Source organism: Bos grunniens, chromosome 17 (genome assembly GCF_055505025.1).
Source record: "Bos grunniens cultivar Pamir isolate PY7600 chromosome 17, Bosgru_T2T1.0, whole genome shotgun sequence".
Taxonomy (NCBI): domain Eukaryota; kingdom Metazoa; phylum Chordata; class Mammalia; order Artiodactyla; family Bovidae; genus Bos; species Bos grunniens.
The window spans coordinates 29,154,733-29,177,982 of NC_141181.1; the positions used below are offsets into that span (position 1 = coordinate 29,154,733).

General features: G+C 38.3%; 1 protein-coding gene across 16 annotated transcripts in view; it reads left to right on the forward strand.

Annotated features, from left to right (window-relative positions):
- The window catches only part of SCLT1 (sodium channel and clathrin linker 1), a 239,554-nt gene that overhangs the window by 78,216 nt on the left and 138,088 nt on the right, over positions 1–23,250 (forward strand). For all 16 annotated transcript variants that reach the window (XR_015144274.1, XR_015144271.1, XR_015144273.1 and 13 more), the window contains 3 exons: positions 6,394–6,516; positions 14,534–14,599; positions 18,903–18,973. Coding sequence is in view for 11 of the 16 variants with exons in the window: in XM_086346748.1 (XP_086202874.1) it covers positions 6,394–6,516; positions 14,534–14,599; positions 18,903–18,973 (260 nt within the window). In the remaining 5 variants the exon portion in view is untranslated. The remainder of the gene's footprint in view (positions 1–6,393; positions 6,517–14,533; positions 14,600–18,902; positions 18,974–23,250) is intronic.

Below are 23,250 nucleotides of genomic sequence, written 5' to 3' on the forward strand. Positions count from 1 at the left end.
CACCAACTCCAGGTTTGCTCAAACTCATGTCCTTTGAGTTGGTGATGCTATCCAACCATCTCATCCTCTGTCAACCCCTTTTCCTCCCGCCTTCAATCTTTTTCAGCATCAGGGTCTTTTCCAGTGAGTCAGTTCTTTGGATCAGGTGGCCAAAGTGTTGGAGTTTCAGCTTCAGCATCAGTCCTTCCAGTGAATATTCAGGACGGATTTCCTTTAGGATTGAGTGGTTTGATCTCCTTGCAGACCAGGGGACTCTCAAGAGTCTTCTCCAATACCAGATGGAAAGCATTGGTTCTTTGGCACTCAGCCTTGTTTTTGATCCAACTGTCACATCTATACATGTGTACTGGAAAAACCACAGCTTTGAATCTTTGTTGGCAACCTGATGTCTCTGCTTTTAATATGCTGTCTAGGTTTGTCTTAGCTTTCCTTTCAAGGAGCAAACATCTTTTAATTTCGTGGCTGCATTCACCCTTTCTCTGTGATTTTGGAGCCCAAGAAAAGAAAATCTGTCACTGTTTCCACTTTTCCCCCTCTGTTTGCCTTGAAGTTATGGGACCAGATGCCATGGTCTTAGTTTTTTGAATGTTGAATTTTCAGACAGCTTTTTCACTCTCCTCTTTCACCCTCATCAAGAGTCTCTTTAATTCCTCTTCTCTCTCTGCAATTAGAATGGTATCATCTGTGTATCTGAGGTTGTTGATATTTCTCCTTGCAATCTTGATTCCAGCTTGTGCTTCATCCAGCCTGGCATTTCGCATGATATACTCTGCATATAAGTTAAATAAGCAGGGTGACACTATAAACCCTTTACATACTCCTTTCCTAGTTTGGAACCAGTCCGTTCTTCCATGTCCAGTTCTAACTGTTGCTTCTTGACCTGAATGTAGGTTTCTCAGGAGACAGGTAAGGTGGTCTGGTATCCCAATCTTTAAGAATTTTCCACAGTTGGTTGTGATCCACACAATCAAAGGGTTTAGTGTGGTCAGTGAAGCAGAAATAGATGTTTTTTTGGAATTCTCTTGATTTTCTGTGATACAGCGGATGTTGGCAATTTTATCTTTGGCTCCTCTGCCTTTTCTAAATCCAGCTGTTATATCTGGAAGTCCTCAGTTCACGTACTGTTGAAATCTACCTTGAAGGATTTTGAGCATTACCTTGCTAGCGTTTGAAACGAATGCAGTTGTGCAGTAGTTTGAACTTTCTTTGGCATTGCCTTTCTTTGGGATTGAAATGAGAACTGACCTTTTCCAGTCCTGTGGCCACTGCTGAGCTTTCCAAATTTACTGGCCTATTGAGTGCCCCACTTTCAGAGCATCATCATCTAGGATTTGCGATAGCTCAGCTGTAATTCCATCACCTCTACTAGCTTTGTTTGTATTGATGCTTCCTAAGGCCACTTGACTTTGTCCTCTAAGAAGTCTGGCTCTAGGTGAGTGGTTACACCATTGTGGTTATCTGGGTCATTTAGATCTTTTTTTGTAACGTTCTTCTGTGAATTCATGCCACCACTTCTTAATATCTTCTGCTTCTGTTAGGTCCGTACCATTTCTGTCCTTTATTGTGCACATCTTTGCTCGAAATGTTCCCTTGGTATCTCTAATTTTCTTGAAAAGATCTCTAGTCTTTCCCTTTCTATTGTTTTCCTCTATTTCTTTGCATTGTTCAGTTAGAAAGGCTTTCTTCTCTCTCCTTGCTATTCTTTGGAACTCTGCATTCAAATAGGTATATCTTTCCTTTTCTCCTTTGCCTTTTGCTTTCCTAAATTGAAGAAAGTAGGGAAAACCACTAGACCATTCAGGTATGACCTAAATCAAATCCCTTATGATTATACAGTGTAACTGAGAAATAGATTTAAGGGCCTAGATCTGATAGATAGAGTGCCTGATGAACTATGGACTGAGGTTCATGACACTGTACAGGAGACAGGGATCAAGACCATCCCCATGGAAAAGAAATGCAAAACAGCAAAATGGCTGTCTACAGCGGCCTTACAAATAGCTGTGAAAAGAAGAGAAGCGAAAAGCAAAGGAGAAAAGGAAAGATATAAGCATCTGAATGCAGAGTTCCAAAGAATAGCAAGAAGACATAAGAAAGCCTTCTTCAGCGATCAGTGCAAAGAAATAGAGGAAAACAGAATGGGAAAGACTAGAGATCTCTTCAAGAAAATTAGAGATACCAAGGGAATATCTCATGCAAAGATGGGCTCGGTAAAGGACAGAAATGGTATGGACCTAACAGAAGCAGAAGATATTAAGAAGAGATGGCAAGAATACACAGAAGAACTGTACAAAAAAGATCTTCATGACCCAGATAATCACGATGGTGTGATCACTGACCTAGAGGCAGACATCCTGGAATGTGAAGTCAAGTGGGCCTTAGAGAGCATCACTACGAACAAAGCTAGTGGAGGTGATAGAATTCCAGTTGAGCTATTTCAAATCCTGAAAGATAATGCTGTGAAAGTGCTGCACTAAGTATGCCAGCACATTTGGAAAACTCAGCAGTGGCCACAGGACTGGAAAAGGTCAGTTGTCATTCCAATCCCAAAGAAAGGCAATGCCAAAGAATGCTCAAACTATCGCACAATTGCACTCGTCTCACACGCTAGTAAGTAATGCTCAAGATTCTCCAAGCCAGGCTTCAGCAATATGTCAGCCGTGAACTTCCAGATGTTCAAGCTGGTTTTAGAAAAGGCAGAGGAACCAGAGATCAAATTGCCAACATCTGCTGGATCATGGAAAAAGCAAGAGAGTTCCAGAAAAACATCTATTTCTGCTTTCTTGCCTATGCCAAAGCCTTTGACTGTGTGGATCACAATAAACTGGAAAATTCTGAAAAAGATGGGAATACTAGACCACCTGACCTGCCTCTTGAGAAATTTGAATGCAGGTCAGGAAGCAACAGTTAGAACTGGACATGGAACAACAGACTGGTTCCAAATGGGAAAAGGAGTACGTCAAGGCTGTATATTGTCACCCTGCTTATTTAACTTCTATGCAGAGTACATCATGAGAAATGCTGGGCTGGAAGAAGCACAAGCTGGAATCAAGATTGCCAGGAGAAATATCAATAACCTCAGATACGCAGCTGACACCACCCTTATGGCAGAAAGTGAAGAGGAACTAAAAAGCCCCTGGATGAAAGTGAAAGAGGAGAGTGAACAAGTTGGCTTAAAGCTCAATATTCAGAAAACGAAGATCATGGCATCTGGTCCCACCACTTCATGAGAAATAGATGGGGAAACAGTGGAAACAGTGTCAGACTTTATTTTTCTGGGCTCCCAAATCACTGCAGATGGTGACTGCAGCCATGAAATTAAAAGACGCTTACTCCTTGGAAGGAAAGTTATGACCAACCTAGATGGCATATTCAAAAGCAGAGACATTACTTTGCCAACAAAGGTTCGTCTAGTCAAGGCTGTGGTTTTTCCTGTGGTCATGTATGGATGTGAGAGTTGGACTTGAAGAAGGCTGAGTGCCGAAGAATTGATGCTTTTGAACTGTGGTGTTGGAGAAGACTCTTGAGAGTCCCTTGGACTGCAAGGAGATCAACCAGTCCATTCTGAAGGAGATCAGCCCTGGGATTTCTTTGGAAGGAATGATGCTAAAGCTGAAACTCCAGTACTTTGGCCACGTCATGCGAAGAGTTGACTCATTGGAAAAGACTGTGATGCTGGAAGGGATTGGGGGCAGGAGGAGAAGGGGACGACAGAGGATGAGATGGCTGGATGGCATCACTGACTGGATGGACGTGAGTTTGAGTGAACTCCGGGAGTTGGTGATGGACAGGGAGGCCTGGCATGCTGTGATTCATGGGATCGCAAAGAGTCGAACACGACTGAGCAACTGAACTGCCCTGAAGTGATATTTGCTAATATACAGTATTTGTTTTTCTCTTTCTGACTTATTTCATTGTATATAATAGGTTCTTCATTCATCTACTTCATTAGAATTGACTGAAATGTCTTCCTTTTTATGACTGAATAGTATTCCATTGTATATGTGTAGAAGCTTCTTTATCCATTCATCTGGATGGACATCTAGGTTGCTTCCACGTCCCAGCTATTGCAAATAGTGCTGCACTGAACGCTAGGTTACCTGTGTCCTTTTCAATTATGGTTTTCCCAGGGTATATTCCCAGTAGTGGAATGGTTAGATCATATGATAGTTTTATTCCTTGTTTTCTTAAGGAATCTCCATACTCTTCTCCATAATGTCTGTATCAATTTACATTCCTACCAACCATGCAAAAGGAGTTCCCTTTCTATACACTCTCTCAAGCATTTATTATTTGTCAATTTTTTTCATCATGGCCATTCTGATCAGTGTGAGGTAATAGCCCATGTAGTTTTGATTTGGATTTCTCTGATAAAGTACAATATTGAGCTACTTTTCATATGTTTATTAGCCATCTGTATGTCTTCTTTGAAGAAATGTCTGTTAAGGTCTTCTGCCACTTTCCACTTTTTAATTGGGTTGTATGTTTTTCTGTTACTGAGTTGCATGAGCTGCTTGTATATTTTGGAAATTAATCCTCTGTCAGTTGTTTGGTTTGCTATTCTCCCATTATGTGGGTTGTCTTTTCACCTTGTTTATAGTCCTTTGTTGCAAAAGCTTTTAATTAGATCACACTTGTTTGTTTATATTTCTATTACTGGAGGAGGTGGGTCATAGAGGATCTTGCTGTGATTTATGTCATAGAGTTTTTTGCCTCTGTTTTCCTCTAAGAGTTTTATAGTTTCTGGTCTTACAGTGAGTGAGGGAAGTCACTCAGTTGTGTCCGACTGTTTGCGACCCCATGGACTGTAGCCTACCAGACTCCTCCGTCCATATTTTCCAGGCAAAAATACTGGAGTGGGTTGCCGTTTCCATCTCCTGAAGATCTTCCCAACCCAGGGATTGAACCCAGGTTTCCCACATTGTAGGCAGACGCTTTACCATCTGAGCCATTACATTTAGGTCTTTAATCCATTTTGAGTTTATCTTCATGTATGGTGTCAGAAAGTGTTCTAATTTCATTCTTTTAAATGTAGCTGTTCAGTATTGCAGCACCACTTATTGAAGAGACTGTCTTTTCTCCGTTGTATGTTCTTGCCTCCTTTGATGAAAGAAAGAGGACATAAACAGATGGAGAGTAATTTCTTGTTCCTGGATTGGAAGAATCAATGGTATCAAAAATCAATATACTATCAAAAGCAGTCTACGGATTCAGTGCAGTCCTTATCAATTTACCAATGGCATTTTTTACAGAACTAGAACTAAAAATTTCACAATTCATATGGAAACATAAGAGACCCTGAATAGCCAAAGCCATCTTGAGAAAAAAGAATGGAGCTGGAGGAATCATTCTTCCTGATTTCATGCTATAATACAAAACTGTAGTCATTGAGACAGTATGGTACTGACACAAAACAGAAATATAGACCAATGGAATAAGATAAAAAACCCAGAGATAAATCCATGCACCTACGGGCACCTTATCTTTGGCAAAGGAGGCAAGAATACAAAGCTAGGACATTTTAGAACAAATAGGAACCTAAGAATGCATTTCAGTAGCCATTAGAGCAATGACCATATCACAGGTTACATCATATAAACTTTGGTAAACTCCATTGTAAACTCGTGCAGATGAGAGTAAAAAAGAGAATAATGCCTTCCTTTTATTATGAACGTAATTTTGTCTTCAAGGGTCTCTGTATCACTTTTGAGAATTACTTGTTGAAAGAATAATGACCTGATAAAATTCTTATTATAAAATACTAGATGAAAATAGTATAATACAATCAGCATACTGTATCAGTCCCAGTTTTTTTTTTTTTCCTTAAGAAAAAAATACAAAACTCTCCCCTCAGATCACATTTATAAACAAGAATACATCTAACATTTATCAAGTTGATTGTGTCCAGATGTTAGCAGTATTTATTATCACATGGTTTTAAAAAAATCAGGTAATTTTTTCTTCTGCATTTTTCTGTATTTTCATAATTTTTTAGGATAAACATTACTTTTGCAATCAGAAAAAACCACTTGTGCTTTACCAAGGAAAGTTTTCTTGGCTTATACTTGTAGAATTTTTATGGCTTACACTACACTTTTTTGTGGAACAAGGAAAGTGGTTTAAATCTCTCTCTCTGGTTGAAGGGTTTTCATTTTGCTATTAAATCTGAATAAAAAGAAAATTTCAAACTAAAGAATTTAATGTTTAGTTTTACTCTCTAATTATTAATACAACTTTATATCATCAAAAATATTGCAACCATACCATCTTGTATAAATTCTATTTTTATTTTGTGACTTTATATATAAGAAGTCATTGTGTAAAAGAATGTGATTCATTTATCCTGTGTGGTAGCCTACTAATAATGGGTTTGCTAATGTTTTTCTTTTATAGGAAAAAGCTCAGGCTGTAGAACTCTGGCAGACTGTTTCTCAGGAGTTGTACAAGCTACAGAAACTTTACCAAGAACATATGACTGAGGCCCAGATTCATGTTCTTGAAAGTCAAAAGCAAAAGGTAATTTTGGATTTCATGGTTTTCTTGTGTATCAACAAGTTGCATTCTGGAGAAATTCAGTTTTGGCGAAGAAGGCCCAAGTCTCTAGTGTAAATTTATGTTGGCAATAAATAGATCTTTGATGGTTAGAAATCTTTTGAACACATTAAATGATTAAAATAGTGCCTAGTGTACATTGGGTTTTATAATGTTATTAGCCCTGCAAGCTGTCTTTAGGGCTAAAAAGTGGCCATAAGATTTTATGTATAAATGAATCTCTAAAACTTTTATACTCTTGATTTTTTTACCTGATTAAAAAAAAGACCAAAACTGTTCATTAGTTTATGGACAGTGAAGAAGGCTACTCAAATGTGACAACACTGTGTAAAACAAAAATGTTAACAACTTAAATGTGACCTTTTACTGAAATAGATGTTAAGTGCCTCTAACATAAATTCATCAGAATAGGATTTTAAAAGAGGAAGGAATCTTAATGGTTATTAAGGAGTTCTTTATGTCCAAAGCAAGAATCATTTTATATTCTTTTAAAGTGGGCATATAACTTTTGTTTTATCTCTCTGTTAACACACACTCACTATCTCACAAGACCATCCATTCCATTGCAAAATCTACCTCCCTTATCTTTCCATTGATTCTTTTCTGCTAGGTATATTGAAGACTTTATGACACAGAGCAGGTATCTTTTTTATGCTTTGGTGAACTTAGAATATTCCTTTTTAAGTTCAGATCAGCTTCCAACATTTTATCCTTTGAACTTTCAATGTATGAAATAACCTTAGTATTCCTGTGATGTGAAGTTTTTGCTAGTCCCCCTTCTGGGACATCTTCATCATTTTCATCAGAACTTCTTTCTTCACTCATGTTGAGTTCACTTTCACTAAGTTACCCTGCCGGTGTGTCTGTACTCTCCTGACTAGTGGCAGTGTCCATGTTCTCACATTCAGATGTTTTCTCCTGTAACTTCATTTACAACAACATCCAGAGTTATCACTTTCTGTTTCTTTGCAGCAGTTTTGTCTTCATTGGCTAATTCCTTCTTTCAGTTATCAATTATTTTAAAAATGTCACATGAGTATATTATCACTGGAAGAAAAGGAGACAGCACAACTGCACACTTTGCTATCTGTGCATGAACTGAGTAACAGAAGCTCTGAGACAAGACACAGACTTCGAAAGTAATTAGACACTGATCATGATGTTCTGTTATCACATAGTCAGTTGTAGACTGAAGAGTTAGCAGTAAAGTCTGTGTTTTATGTAATAATAATTACTATACTGAGTAATATATAATCAATGTTATATATAGTATTATACAGTTAATGTATTGGTGTCTGAAATTTGAATCATGTTATACAGGACTAATATAATTGAACAGCACTGTAGTAAGTGAAAATCATGCATTTCAAGACTACAGGACATGGACTGCCCATACTCTTTCAGTGCATGAGATGCTGCATTGTTGTCTCATATTTCATTCTGTTTAGTTGTGCTGAATTATAAAGTCCTTTAAAATGTGTTTAAAGAGGAACAATAATAAGCCAAATATCGAAGCAACTGGTGGAATAAAGATTCTTCTGACCATATTCTCATATAGTGAAGAAAGCAATTCTCCTTCTTATCAAGACTATGTTATTGGTATATGTGTTGGTTAGGAAGGAGTTGACTTTTCTCACCACAGTATCGGACCATACTTTCTCCAGAGAAATTCATAGTAATTTATACATACATATGTGTGCGTGCGTGCCAAATTGCTTCAGTTGTGTCTGACTATTTGAGATGCTATGGACTGTAGCCTGCCAGGCTCCTCTGTTCATGGCATTCTCCAAGCAAGAATACTGGAGTGGGTTGCCATGCCCTCGTTCAGGGGATCTTCCAGATCCAGGGATTGAACCCACATCTCATGCCTCTCCTTCCTTGGCAGGCGAGTTCTTTACCACTAGCACCACCTGGGAAGCCCCATACATATATGTAATACTGCAGTTTATGTTATACATAATATAATACTTAACAAAGCTAGTGGAGGTGATGGAATTCCAGTTGAGCTATTTCAAATCCTGAAAGATGATGCTGTGAAAGTGCAGCATTCAATGTGCCAGCAAATTTGGAAAATTCAGCAGTGGCCACAGGACTGGAAAAGGTCAGTGTTCATTCCAATCCCAAAGAAGGGCAATGCCAAAGAATGCTCAAACTACTGCACAATTGCACTCATCTCACACGCTAGTAAAGTAATGCTCAAAATTCTCCAAGCCAGGCTTCAGCAGTATGTCAACCATGAACTTCCAGATGTTCAAGCTGATTTTAGAAAAGGCAGAGGAACCAGAGATGAAATTGCCAACATCCACTGGATCATGGAAAAAGTAAGAGAGTTCCAGAAAAACATCTATTTCTGCTTTCTTGCCTATGCCAAAGCCTTTGACTGTGTGGATCACAATAAACTGTGGAAAATTCTGAAAGAGATGGGGAATACCAGACCACCTGACCTGCCTCTTGAGAAACCTATATGCAGGTCAGGAAACAACAGTTAGAACTGGACATGGAACAACAGACTGGTTCCAAATGGGAAAAGGAGTACATCAAGGCTGTATATTGTCACCCTGCTTATTTAACTTCTATGCAGAGTACATCATGAGAAACGCTGGGCTGGAAGAAGCACAAGCTGGAATCAAGACTGCCAGGAGAAATATCAATAACCTCAGATACGCAGATGACACCACCCTTATGGCAGAAAGTGAAGAACTAAAGAGCCTTTTGATGAAAGTGAAAGTGGAGAGTGAAAAAGTTGGCTTAAAGCTCAACATGCAGAAAACGAAGATCATGGCATCTATTCCCACCACTTCATGGGAAATAGATGGGGAAACAGTGGAAACAGTGTCAGACTTTATTTTTCTGGGCTCCCAAATCACTGCAGATGGTGACTGCAGCCATGAAATTAAAAGACGCTTATGCCTTGGAAGGAAAGTTATGACCAACCTAGATAGCATATTCAAAAGCAGAGACATTTCTTTGCCAACAAAAGTTCGTCTAGTCAAGGCTATGGTTTTTCCAGTGGTCATGTATGGATATGCAAGTTGGACTATAAAGAAAGCTGAGCACTGAAAAATTGATGCTTTTGAACTGTGGTGTTGGAGAAGACTCTTGAGAGTCCCTTGGACTGCAAGGAGATCAACCAGTCCATTCTAAAGGACATCAGTCCTGGGTGTTCATTGGAAGGACTGATGCTAAAGCTGAAACTCCAATACTTTGGCCACCTGATATGAAGAGTTGACTCACTGGAAAAGACTCTGATGCTGGGAGGGATTGGGGGCAGGAGGAGAAGGGGATGATAGAGGATGAGATGACTGGATGGCATCACCAACGCTATGGACATGAGTTTCAGTGAACTCCGGGAGTTGGTGATGGACAGGGAGGCCTGGCATGCTGCGAGTCATGGGGTCATAAAGAGTTGGACACGACTGAGCTATTGAGCTGATCTGACTGAATACCTAACATAATATCTTACAGTCTTATTATTTGCAAATGATTTGTAATTACTGAGTGCTTTGTTGTAACTCAGGATTTGAATGTGTCTGTAGAGTTCCCTGGTGGCTCAGTGGTAACGAATCCTCCTGCCAATGCAAGAGACACAAGAGACATGGGTTCGATCCCTGGGTGGGAAGATCCCCTGGGTAAGGAAATGGCAACCCACTCAAGTATTCTTGCCTGGGAAATCCCATGGACAGAGTAGCTTGGTGGGCAACAATCCATGGGATCACAAAGGAGTCAGACACGACTTAGCATCTAAACAACAACAAATATTTAAAACTATGAAATAATTCCAATTCTGATTCCTTTCCTGTGGATTTTTGATAAGGCAGCTATCACTGTGTCTGTCTTCACCTCTTACAGTTTTCAAATTCCAGTTCATGAGTATTTGTTTTATTATCATTACAAATGGGTATTTTTACCTAAAGAAGTCATAATAATACTTACGTTGCTTTTCAGTTTACAAAATGATTTTTCCAAACATGCCCTGGTTTGAAAATAACACACATGTAGTCTGAGCTGTAATACTTTTACGTCTGAGATCTAGAAATCATTTCTAATATAAATATGTTTTTGAAGGCTGTTTCTTCATTTAGGTCAGTAAACTAAGCCATTAGATTTTGTTTTCCACCTGAATAAGATCATTTTTATGGTACAGCTTTGAAGTTAGGGTTTTTGGGGGGTTTTAGTTGTTACTGTTGCTGTTTGCATAGACCTTACAGATAATACTTTGTCTTTATTTGAAGCTCTAGCTATCAAGCTTTAAATCTGTCATCTGACATATTAACAGCTCCTCTCAACTTTATGTCACCTGTACATATGATGTTTAATTTGATCATAGTAGATAATTAAAAGGTTTAAAACTTGTGGAGCAGTCAAACCATGAGACTCATAAAAAGAGGAAAAGGCATAATAATAACTGTGCCATGGTTTGTATTATAGGTTTTAAATAGGTTTGAATGCGGTTTTTCAATATGGGACAAGGTGTCTCTATCATACCTGTCTCCTGATGGATTGATTTCTAGAAATAATTTTGATGTTGTTCAGTCATTTAGTCATGTCCGCCGCTCAGTCATTACCCCATGGACAGCAGCACACCAGGCTTCCCTGTCCTTCACCATTTCCCCGTGCTTGCTCAAAATCAAGCTGTCCATTGAGTCAGTGATATCATCCAGCCATTTCAACCTCTGTCATCCGCTTCTCCTCCTACCTTCAGTCTTTCCCATCATCAGGGTCTTTTCTAATGAGTCAGCTCTTTGCATCAGGTGGCCAAAGTATTGGAGCTTCAGCATCAGTCCTTCTAATGAATATTCAGAACTGATTTCATTTAGGATTGACTGGTTTGATCTCCTTGCAGTCCAGGGAACTCTCAAGAGTCTTCTCCAACACCACAGTTCAAAAGCATTAATTTTTTGGCGTTCAGCCTTCTTTGTGGTCCAACTCTCACATCCATACATGACTACTGGAAAAACCATAGCTTTGACTAGATGGACCTTTGTTGGCAAAGTGATGTCTCTGCTTTTTAATATGCTGTCTAGGTTTGTCGTAGCTTTTCTTCCAAGGAAAAAGCATCTTTTAATTTCGTGGCTGCAGTCACCATCTGCAGTGATTTTGGAGCCCCCAAAAATAAAGCCTCTCCCTGTTTCCATTGTTTCCCCATCTCTTTGCCATGAAATGATGGGACTAGATGCCATGATCTTCATTTTTTGAATGTTGAGTTGTCAGGCAGCTTTTTCACTCTCTTTCACCTTCATCAAGAGGCTCTTTAGTTGCTCTTCACTTTCTACCATAAGAGTAGTGTTATCTGCATATCTGAGGTTATTGATATTTCTCCCAGCAATCTTGATTCCAGCTTCTGCTTCATCCAACCTGACATTTCACATGATGTACTCTGCATAAGTTAAATAAGCAGAGTACTCCTTTCCCAATTTTCACCCAGTCTGTTGTTCCATGTCCTGTTCTGTTTCTTGACCTGCATACTAGCTTTGCAGGAGGCAGGTAAGGTAGTCTGGTATTTCCATCTCTTTAAAGAATGTTCCACAGTTTGTTGTGATCCATACAGTCAAAGTCTTTAGTGTAGTCAATGAAGCAGAAGTAGAGTTTTTCTGGAATTCGCTTGCTTTTTCTGTGATCCAGTGGATATTGCCAATTTGATCTCTGGTTCCTCTGCCTTTTCTAAATCTAGCTTGAACATCTGGAAGGTCTCGGTTCACATAATGCTGAAGCCTGGCTTGGAGAATTTTGAACATTACTTTGCTAGTATGTGAAATGAGTGCAATTGTGCGGTAGTTTGAACTTCTTTGGCATTGCTGTTCTTTGGGTTTGGATGGAAAACTGACCTTTTCCAGTCCTGTGGCCACTGCTGAGTTTTCCAAATATGTTGGCATATTGAGTGCAGCACTTTGACAGCATCATCTTTTAGGATTTGCCGTAGCTCAGCTGCCATTCCATCACTTCCATGAGGTTTGTTTATAGTGATGCTTCCTAATGCCCACTTGACTTTGCACACAGAGATGTCTGGCTCTGGGTGACTGATCACAGCATCGTGGTTATCTGGTTCATTAAGATCTCTTTTGTAATGTTCTTCTGTGTATTCTTACCACCTCTTAATATCCTCTGCTTCTGTTAGGTCCATCCCATTTCTGTCCTTTACTGTGCCATCTTTGTATGAAATGTTCCCTTGGTATCTCTAATTTTCTTGAAGAGATCTTTAGTCTTTCCCATTCTGTTCTCTTCCTCTATTTCCATTGTTCTCTTAGGAATTCTTTATCTCTCCTTTCTGTTTTTAGAACTCTGCATTCAAGTGGACATATCTTTCCTTTTCTCCTTTGCCTTTTTGCTTTTCTTCTTTTCTGTTATTTGTAAGGCCTCTTTAGACAGCCATTTTGCCTTTTGCATTTCTTTTTCTTAAAGATAGTTTTTATTACCACCTCCCGTACAATGAATGTCACAAACCTCCATCTATATTTCTTCAGGCACTCTATCAGATCTAATCCCTTGAGTCTGTTTGTAGTCTATTTGTATTTCCACTGTATAATCATAAAGGATTTGATTTAGATCATACCTGAATGGCCTCATGGTTTTCCCTTTCTTCAATTTAGGTCTGAATTTTGCAATAAGGAGTTCATGATCTGAGCCACAGTCAGCTCCAGGTCTTATTTTTGCTAACTTCTCCATCTTCGACCACAAAGAATGTAATCAGTCTGATTTCAATATTGACCATGTGGTGATGTCAATTTGTAGAGTTATCTCTTGTGTTGTTGAAAGAGGGTGTTTGCTATGACCAGTGTATTTTCTTGGCAAAACTCTGTTAGCTTTTGCCCTGCTTCATTTTGTACTTACTCCACAGCCAAACTTGCTTGTTACTCCCAGTATCTCATGACTTCCTACTTTTGCATTCCAGTCCCCTGTGATGAGAAGGACATCTTTTTTTGGTGTTAGTTCTAGAAGGTCTTGTAGTTCTTCATAGAATGATTCAACTTCAGCTCTTTGGCATTAGTGATTGAGGCATAGACTTGGATTACTGTGATATTGAATGGTTTGCCTTGGAAACGAATAGAGATCATTCTATTTTGAGATTGCACCCAGGTACTTCATTTTGGGCTCTTCTTTTGACTATGAGGGCTACTCTATTTCTTCTAAGGGATTCTTGCCTATGGTAGTAGATACAATGGTCATCTGAATTAAATTCGCCCATTCCGATCCATTTTAGTTCACTGTTTGCTAAAATGTTGGTGTTCACTCTGCCATCTCCTGTTTGACCACTTCCAATTTACCTTGATTCATGGACCTAACATTCCAGGTTCCTATGGAATGTTGTTTTTTACAGCATTAGACTTTAATTTCACCACTAGACACATCCACAACTGGGCGTTGTTTCTGCTTTGGCTCTGCCTCTTCATTCCTTCTGGAGCTATTTCTCCGGTCTTCTTCAGCAGCCTATTGGTTCATCTTTCATTGGGTCATGAAAGAGTTCATCTTTCAGTGTCATATCTTTCTGCCTTTTCATACTGTTCATGGGTTTCTCAAGGCAAGAATGCTGAAGTGGTATGCCATTCCCTTCTCCAGTGTACCACTTTTTGTCAGAACTGTCCACCGTGATCCATCCATCTTGGGTGACCTACATGGCCTGGCTCATAGTTTCATTAAGTTAGACAAGACTGTGATCCATGTGATCAGTTTGGTTAGTTTTCTGTGATTGTGGTTTTAATTCTGTCTGCTCTCTGATGGATGAGGATAAGAGACTTGAAATAATGATTTCACATAAAATAATGAGCCACGTTAGTTTCCATATTGTCAACTTATTTAATTTTGTAGTCATTAAACATTTGTTTCTTTTTATTTCTTTGACTATTGATCTCATAGTACTTGTTGGAAGAAATACAAGTGATGTCATCTAGATTTAGGCATAATAATTTTAGACTTGATTTTAGTCTAATTTTAAATATGGGTTTTAAACACAATGTTATTTATGTACCCTTTCTTCCTGCTATAGGATCAGCTGACAAGTTTTCAGCAGCTGACCAAGCATCTTCATGTTACTAATGAGAACGTAGAATTGGTAAGTGAAAATATCCATTTAGTGCACTTATTACATAAATTAGAAATTGTCACTGTAAGTAGTTGTATTTTTGCTAAGGTAAATCAACAAGATAAAAAACTTGAAATTAAAATAGGTAGGCAGTACTCTTTTCTTTTTATCTGTCTTTTCTTTTGCATTCAGTAGCATGACATGGGAGTTTACAGTAGGTTCTAGAGATATAAAACTAACATCTATCTGAAATATATTCTAATCTGAAAATGCTCTTAGGGTTTTTGGTAAGATCTGCTGAGAATAATCTAGACTGTGAGTGCCTCAAAAGTAGGGTTCATTCTTTATTCTTAGTATTTCTTCTAGAATATGGTATTTCAGTTCAGTTCAGTCACTCAGTCGTGTCTGACTCTTTGCAACCCCATGAATCACAGCACGCCAGGCCTCCCTGTCCATCACCAACTCCCGGAGTTCACTCAGACTCACGTCCATCGAGTCAGTGATGCCATCCAGCCATCTCATCCTCTGTTGTCCCCTTCTCCTCCTGCCCCTAATCCTTCCCAGCATCAGAGTCTTTTCCAATGAGTCAACTAAGGTATCAACTAAGAATGGTGGAATTGCTAGACAAATGAGTAGCCCAAATGCTTAAAACCAGTAGGACACTGAGAACCACTTGTTAGTTGATTGACCACCCATCACCTGAATTGCTACACCTAAATTTCCCTGTAATTTTTCCCAAAAGAAATAGAATTAGCCTTCCCAGTTGTGCTCTTTAACCCCTACACACACACTTTTCTTTGTTGTTGTTTTTTGTTTTCCTTCTTGGAATTTTATTTTACCTGATTGTTGAGTAATAGGATTATGACATCTCAGGTAATTCCTCTCTTTCCTTTCTTCATTTTGCTTAGTTACCCTGCTAATCCTTGTTAGTTCCTAATGCAAATGTCTTTGCTTAAGAGTGGAGTTGTGCCATTAAAAGTAAGTTTATCCAATCAATTTTATTCTACTTTAAAAAATTTCTCCTTTAACCATGTAAAAAATAACTAAATTTCTCCCTATTTATGTTAATATTGGAAGTTTCTAATCACTTATTTTTAATAATGTGCTTCTTAGAGTTTTAAAATAGTACTAAAGGGCTCCAAAATAAAATGATGACTGGCTTCCTTAATTAAGAAGTCTTGTTTCTACATGACATGAATAATTTAACCTAACGTCGCAATTGCTTATTCTTTCTTTCAGTATTTCCTAAAAGTGTGCTATTAACATAATCCTCTGGAATTTTATACCACAGTGCCCATATTTTATTTTATTCAACCCTAAATTATTCTGATGAAAGTCATAGAAAGCTATGTAAATATTTACAGGACACACTTAAAAAATTTCTAGTGAATGAGTGAAAGTCACTCAGTCACGTCTGACTTCGCAACCCCATGAAATTCTCCAGGTCAGAATACTGGAGTAGGTAACCATTCCCTTCTCCTGGGGATCTTCCCAACCCACGGATCGAACCCAGGTCTCCCGCATTTCAGGCAGATTCTTTACCATCTGAGCCACCAGGGAAGCCCACCTCCCCCAAAAAAGAAAAAAATTGTAAGGTGTTCATAATAACAGACCAAAACTAAGAATAATAAACTATGGATATAATAATAGAGATACAGAAATGAAAGTTGGATGAAGCACTTATGTTATAAGGAGCAAAGAAAAGACTATCCTGTGGTTAAGGAAAAATACTAAGAGAAATTTTTTAAGAGTTTGTCTTAATACATCATACATTAAGGTGTAAAGACTCTACGAAATGTAAATGTTAAGTGATTGTAAAGATTTTGTAAATCTCAAGAACATTCAGAGCATGGTCATAGAAGCAAATTTGAGTCAAAATCAAATAATTTCCATTAAAAATTTTTCTGATTATATGAATAAACTCTTAAACGAATAGATTCCTATATATGTACAGAAAGTTGATGAGTATATAATAAATAAAATCTTTTACAGCCAGTGTACTTTAGTAATAGGCAGAATGTAAAATGCCCTGAACTAAATGATACCTAAAAATATGTTTATATTTATTTATTATTACTATAGATACAATAAGAGTTTATGTTTCCTACAGATTGTCTTTACTGAAAGCATATTTTTCTTGAGATTTATTCATCTCTATAAAGTAACCCAAAAATATTTGTCAATTGCATACTAAGTTCCTTCCACTGTCATGGGTTCTCTAGTTGAAGAGAAATGTGTATTTGTTCACAGAGCCCCTATCTAACTGGTAGGAGACTTTCAGGGTCCTTTATGCATCTCCAAATTCTATATTTTATGATCACAAATATGTAACATCATAAAGCCATATTCAGATGCAATTGTTGAGCTCTTACTAGGCTTGCTCTCAGGTTATGTGTGATTGTTCGCTACGCTAGCTTCTTAAAATTCACAATTCTAATGTATACTTCCACTAATTACTCTACATAATCTACCTTTAAAGTGCTCACATAAACACAAGCACTAGTTATGCCAGTCCAAAGACTATATGTTATAGTAAAACATTAATGGTACATTACAAACGTTATAAAGGAATTCAGAAACATGAATCAGTTTGGGCTGAGTCATTGAGATAACCTCACAGGAGAATTTGAATCGATATTAAAGATCATCTAGTCCCTCAAATGATATAGGCATCCTTCTATTAAATGCTTTTCAGCTTAGATGATCCTCTAGTCACTGCTTTTAATATCCCTTCCTTGTAAGAAATCTTATCATTTCCCCCAAAGAGCCTGTTCCTTTGAATGCTAATTATTAGAAAGCTAAAATCCTTTTACCAGATTCCCTCCCACCGATGTATGATTTTATCTTTTGGAACAACATAGAACAAAATCATTTCCTTTTCAAGTCAGCCTTTCAGTTATATAATCATATGTCTTGCATAGCTTATACCCTATGTCACATCCACTTTTCTGTCTTAACTTTTTAATTTACCTACCTCTCATTATTCTATCCTTTCTCTGTATGCCTTGATGGTCTCTTAAATTGTAGCCTGTGATTTAAATATTAAACTCTGTACTGGAGTTGTCTACTTCCCAAGGTAAAGATATAGTCCTCAGGCTCTCTTTCGTGTCTTAATTAGGAATTCATTCATTCCTCAAAGGTGCAAGTACTTTGAATGTACTGAATCATGTGCAGGATGTTGGCAGTTCTGAGTGGAACTGGTCTTCAAAAATAAGCTCATGTTGTAGCAAGGAATATTAAACTTTAAATACAGTACTTAAATGTGCTGCAGTGTGCATTATGAAAGTATATATAAAGTTTTATCAAAATGCAAAAAGGAAACAGTTTTGTCTTAAGAGTGAGTGGACCACATGGGGTATGCAGTGCTGAATGCTGGCAGAATGAGGACATCCCAAGTAGAGGGATATTACAAAAGTGTATTTAAAATATGAAGTTCATGAAATTGGGTAGAGTATGGAAAAAGCTCAGTGAAAACTGCTTCAGGGACTTTAGTTGGAGAGAGATGTGAATGATCTGTTAAAATGGGAAGAGACTATCGGTTAGAAGGTAATAATAATTTATATGATGTTGCCTTTAAGGCATATAGCAAATGGTAATGATAAGGAATTTGTATCATCATGGTAAAACCAGCACTTATGGAAGATAATTCCCTTGGAAAAAGAGTTTTTGTACACTTGGAAAGCTGTTTCATATCTTACTTTAGCATTAGCAGACCTTGAGGAAAGCGTCCCAAAGTATATAATTTATTTGGGCAGTAATACCAGGAAAAACCAGTAGGGGAGAGGAGAAATAAGACTAGGAAGGGAGAACAAGGCAGCCAGTAAAGGATTTTTATCAGTTAAGCAAATTAACCCTGTGGGTAACTGAAACTTAATCCCGCAATGAACTCTGGAAGCCAGTTTATAAACAGGCTTAGAGTTATTCTACCATAGAGCAAGGGAATTTGGGATTTTTACCTACCAGTTTCCTTCATTCATTGTTTTTGGGCTCTTAGAGAACAGGCTGGGGACATGAATTCTACACCACCTGTAGCCGTCTACATAGAAAAAGACTACACAGAAAGACTTTGCTCTTTAGGTGAGCAAAGGAGGCTTAGAAGGCCAGAAAAAATCAGAAGATGCAGAAATGTAAATACAAGTGGTGTGAAACAAAGCAGGTGTCTGCTGAAATAGGGAAGGCAAGGAAAGAGGGCTAGGGCTATATTTTATCACTAAAAAAAATCTAATCATCATCAGGAGTTCATTTTTTTCACTTACATACCCTGTAGTTAGTCTGACATAGAGTTTTAAATGTTCTAACACTAAATGTTTCTATTTTTTTTCTCTTGTGGCAGACTAATCAGCATTTTCTGACAACAGTAACTGAACAAAGTGCGGAAATCGAGCAACTCCGAAAACAACTTAGGTATTGTCAAAAATAATTTTTGTTATAATAATTACTTTTCTTCAGTGGAAGTGATGATGTCATAGTTCTTTCCGTGAGTGGTTTTTTTCCCCTCCCTTTTAAACTTCTGTCAGTTACTTCTCCCGTGCCTGGCCTTTTGAGTCTGAAGAGACTGAAATCAAGACTGTCAGTCAGGAGGCAACGATAATACATATATGTGAAAGGATGTCCCATGATGGCAAATCCAGTGTCTATAGAAAAAAATCAGTCCTCTTAAAAATTTGTTTCTACACATATTTTTCTTTGAATTCCCTCATAAGCAGACCCAAAGAGTTTCAAAGCATGTACGTTATTTAGAGGTAATACCAGTGAACAGCAGTAGCGAAGTAGGGAAGTGAGACCGGGGAGGGGAGGAGAAGGCAGATAGTAAAGGGTTTCTAAAAATCACTCAGCTTAATACCGTACATATATTATGACCCAGTGGTTCAATAGTCGTTGCATTAATAGACTTCAGAGGATAAACTCCAAATGACCAAAAATAAACCTTTTTTCACTTTTCATTCCCCTTAGTCATAATACTTAAAATTCAGAAGTATAGTCATATAAGGTTCTGTACTATGATGCTGTCATATAGAAATATCTTTAAATTGTATATTTATATTTTACAAAAAATACATTGTTACTCTTTGTTAAATGAACCTTGCTATTTATTTTGTTTTTCCTACCATCATGTATTTTGCCCTGCAAATACATTAATTGGGTTTTTTAAAGACCTACTTTACAAAGTTTTATATACCATTCTTTATATTTTTATTTTATTAACTTCATGAACTTTTAAAATTTAATTTAGTAAATTTGCTTTCTTTCTCCCTAGACGGTTTTACTTCTGGGCTTTTATTTAATTCTTATTTCTTTCAGTGTTAATGATTTTGCAATTTAAAATAGTAATGATTTTTTTAATTGCAAGATCATCTTCCTCTTTTTTTTGCAAAATGAAAGTTTTTTAAATTATAAAAGTAATGTAAGTCCATTATAAAAGCACTTTGGATAGTATGAAGATATCACATTGCAATAAAATTCTGACAGGAAGTTAATACAGACTCCATAGGTTAAGAGCACAGTCCCCAGTGTGACTGCACTCAACTCAGACACCAACCACAAGTTCAAGGGTCCCCAGGCCACTCAGACCTCTCTGATCATTGAATGCAAATATGTTGGTGTTCCCCCTAAACCCCCAGAGTTGATAGTTCTCAAAAATGGCTCAGAGAACTTAGGAAAGCACCATACTGGTGATTAAAATTTTATTACAAAGGACGTAAATCACAACCAGCCAAAAGAAGAGACTTTTCGGTGAGATCTAGAAAGATCCCAAAAGCAGAGCTTCGTGTCCTCTCCCAATAGAATCAGTGTGTTTCGCCCTCCTGGGACATCAGTGTGTTTACCAACCAGGAGTCTCACCTAAGCCTCAGTGTCCTAAGTTTTTACTGAGGTTTTATTATGTGCATATGCTTTATATTGGGCTTTCCTGATGGCTCAGCAGGTGAAGAATCTGCCTGCAATCCAGGAGACACAGTTTGATCCCTGGGTCAGGAAGATCTCCTGGAGGAGGGCATGGCAACCCACTCCAGCATTCTTTCCTGGAGAATCACGTGGACGCAGGAGCCTGATGGGCTACAGTGCGAAGGGTCACAAAGAATTGGACAGAACTGAGTGGCTAAGCATGCTTTATATTAAATGTAGACAAGTTTACATTACAATTAAGTGAAATTTATGATGACTGCATCAAAGAGCAAAATCCTATGTGAATCAGTTTCTGAATTTTAAGTGTTATGACTAATTGAATGAATCATTGATCACTTGATTGAACTTAATCTCCAAATCTCCTTCCCTCCCTGAAGGTCAGGAGGTCGGGCCTATATCACATGGCTCAGAGATCCAACTCTGTAGTTACATGGTTGGTCTTTCTAGTAGACCTCCTCCCATACTAAAACTCTATAGGGGCCTACCATGATCAGTTCATTAGCATAAACTCAGGGGTAGTCTCAAGTAAAGACATTGCCTTTACTTGGGAAGTTAAGGATTTATATGCCCCATCCTAGAAGCTTAGACAAAGACCAGACAAAGTTATTATGCAACTCAAGTGGAAAATAAAAATCTCATAATTCCATTATTTAGAGGTAACTATTATTATGCGAAGAGTTGACTCATTGGAAAAGACTCTGATGCTGGGAGAGATTGGGGGCGGGAGGAGAAGGGGACGACAGAGGATGAGATGGCTGGATGGCATCATTGACTCAATGGACGTGAGTCTGAGTGAACTCCGGGAGTTGGTGATGGACAGGGAGGGCTGGCGTGCTGAGATTCATGGGTCACAAAAAGTCAGACACGACTGAGCGACTGATCTGATCTGATCTGATTATTAACTTCTTATGTGTATAACTTAGGTTTGTGTATTTAAACATTTTTGTAAAAAAAAGGGGAGTGGTCAGATCAGATCAGATCAGTTGCTGATTCGTGTCCGACTCTTTGCGACCCCATGAATCGCAGCACACCAGGCCTCCCTGTCCATCACCAACTCCCGGAGTTCACTCAGACTCACGTCCATTGAGTCAGTGATGCCATCCAGCCATCTCATCCTCTGTCGTCCCCTTCTCCTCTTGCCCCCAATCCCTCCCAGCTTCAGAGTCTTTTCCAATGAGTCAACTCTTCACATGAGGTGGCCAAAGTACTGGAGTTTCACCTTTAGCGTCATTCCTTCCAAAGAAATCCCAGGGCTGATCTCCTTCAGAATGGACTGGTTGGATCTCCTTGCAGTCCAAGGGACTCTCAAGAGGCTTCTCCAACACCACAGTTCAGAAGCATCAATTCTTCAGCGCTCAGCCTTCTTCACAGTCCAACTCTCACATCCATACATGACCACAGGAAAAACCATAGCCTTGACTAGCTGGACCTTTGTTGGCAAAGTAATGTCTCTGCTTTTGAATATGCTATCTAGATTGGTCATAACTTTCCTTCCAGGGAGTAAGCGTCTTTTAATTTCATGGCTGCACTCACCATCTGCAGTGATTTGGGAGCCCAGAAAAATAAAGTCTGACACTGTTTCCACTGTTTCCCCATCTATTTCCCATAAAGTGATGGGACCAGATGCCATGATCTTCGTTTTCTGCATATTGACCTTTAAGCCAACTTTTTCACTCTCCACTTTCACTTTCATCCAGGGGCTTTTTAGTTCCTCTTCACTTTCTGCCATAAGGGTGGTGTCATCTGCATATCTGAGGTTATTGATATTTCCCCCTGCAATCTTGATTCCAGCTTGTGTTTCCTCTAGCCCAGCATTTCTCATGATGTACTCTGCATATAAGTTAAATAAGCAGGGTGACAATATACAGCCTTGACGTACTCCTTTTCCCATTTGGAACCAGTCTGTTGTTCCATGTCCAGTTCTAACTATTGCTTCCTGACCTGCATACAAATTTCTCAAGAGGCAGATCAAGTGGTCTGGTATTCCTATCTCTTTCAGAATTTTCCACAGTCGATTGTGATCCACACAGTCAAAGGCTTTGGCATAGGCAAGAAAGCAGAAATAGATGTTTTTCTGGAACTCTCTTGCTTTTTCCATGATCCAGCGGATGTTGACAATTTCATCTCTGGTTCCTCTGCCTTTTCTAAAACCAGCTTCCTGAACATCAGGAAGTTCACGGTTCACCTATTGCTGAAGCCTGGCTTGGAGAATTTTGAGCATTACTCTACTAGCGTGTGAGATGAGTGCAATTGTGCGGTAGTTTGAGCATTCTTTGGCATTGCCTTTCTTTGGGATTGGAATGAAAACTGACCTTTTCCAGTCCTGTGGCCACTGCTGAGTTTTCCAAATGTGCTGGCATATTGAGTGCAGCACTTTCACAGCATCATCTTTCAGGATTTGGAATAGCTCAACTGGAATTCTATCACCTCCACTAGCTTTGTTCGTAGTGATGCTTTCTAAGGCCCACTTGACTTCACATTCCAGGGAGTGGTAAACACACTAATAGCCTATTTTTTTTAGCTTATAGATAACATGAATATCATATCAATATTATCAACCATAACATTGTATAGTATACTACTGTGGATGTGCTATATTTATTAAATTCTTAAATTCACTTTCTACTTTTACTCCTTTTTCATATTTAATAGAATATTTAGTAGCCTTTTTATAGGCTACCTATCCATCAGACATTACACTTAGAGCAGTTTTAGAACAGTAAATACATATAGTTAGTGTTAGATATTGTTATTATTTATAGTGATTAAATAAAATT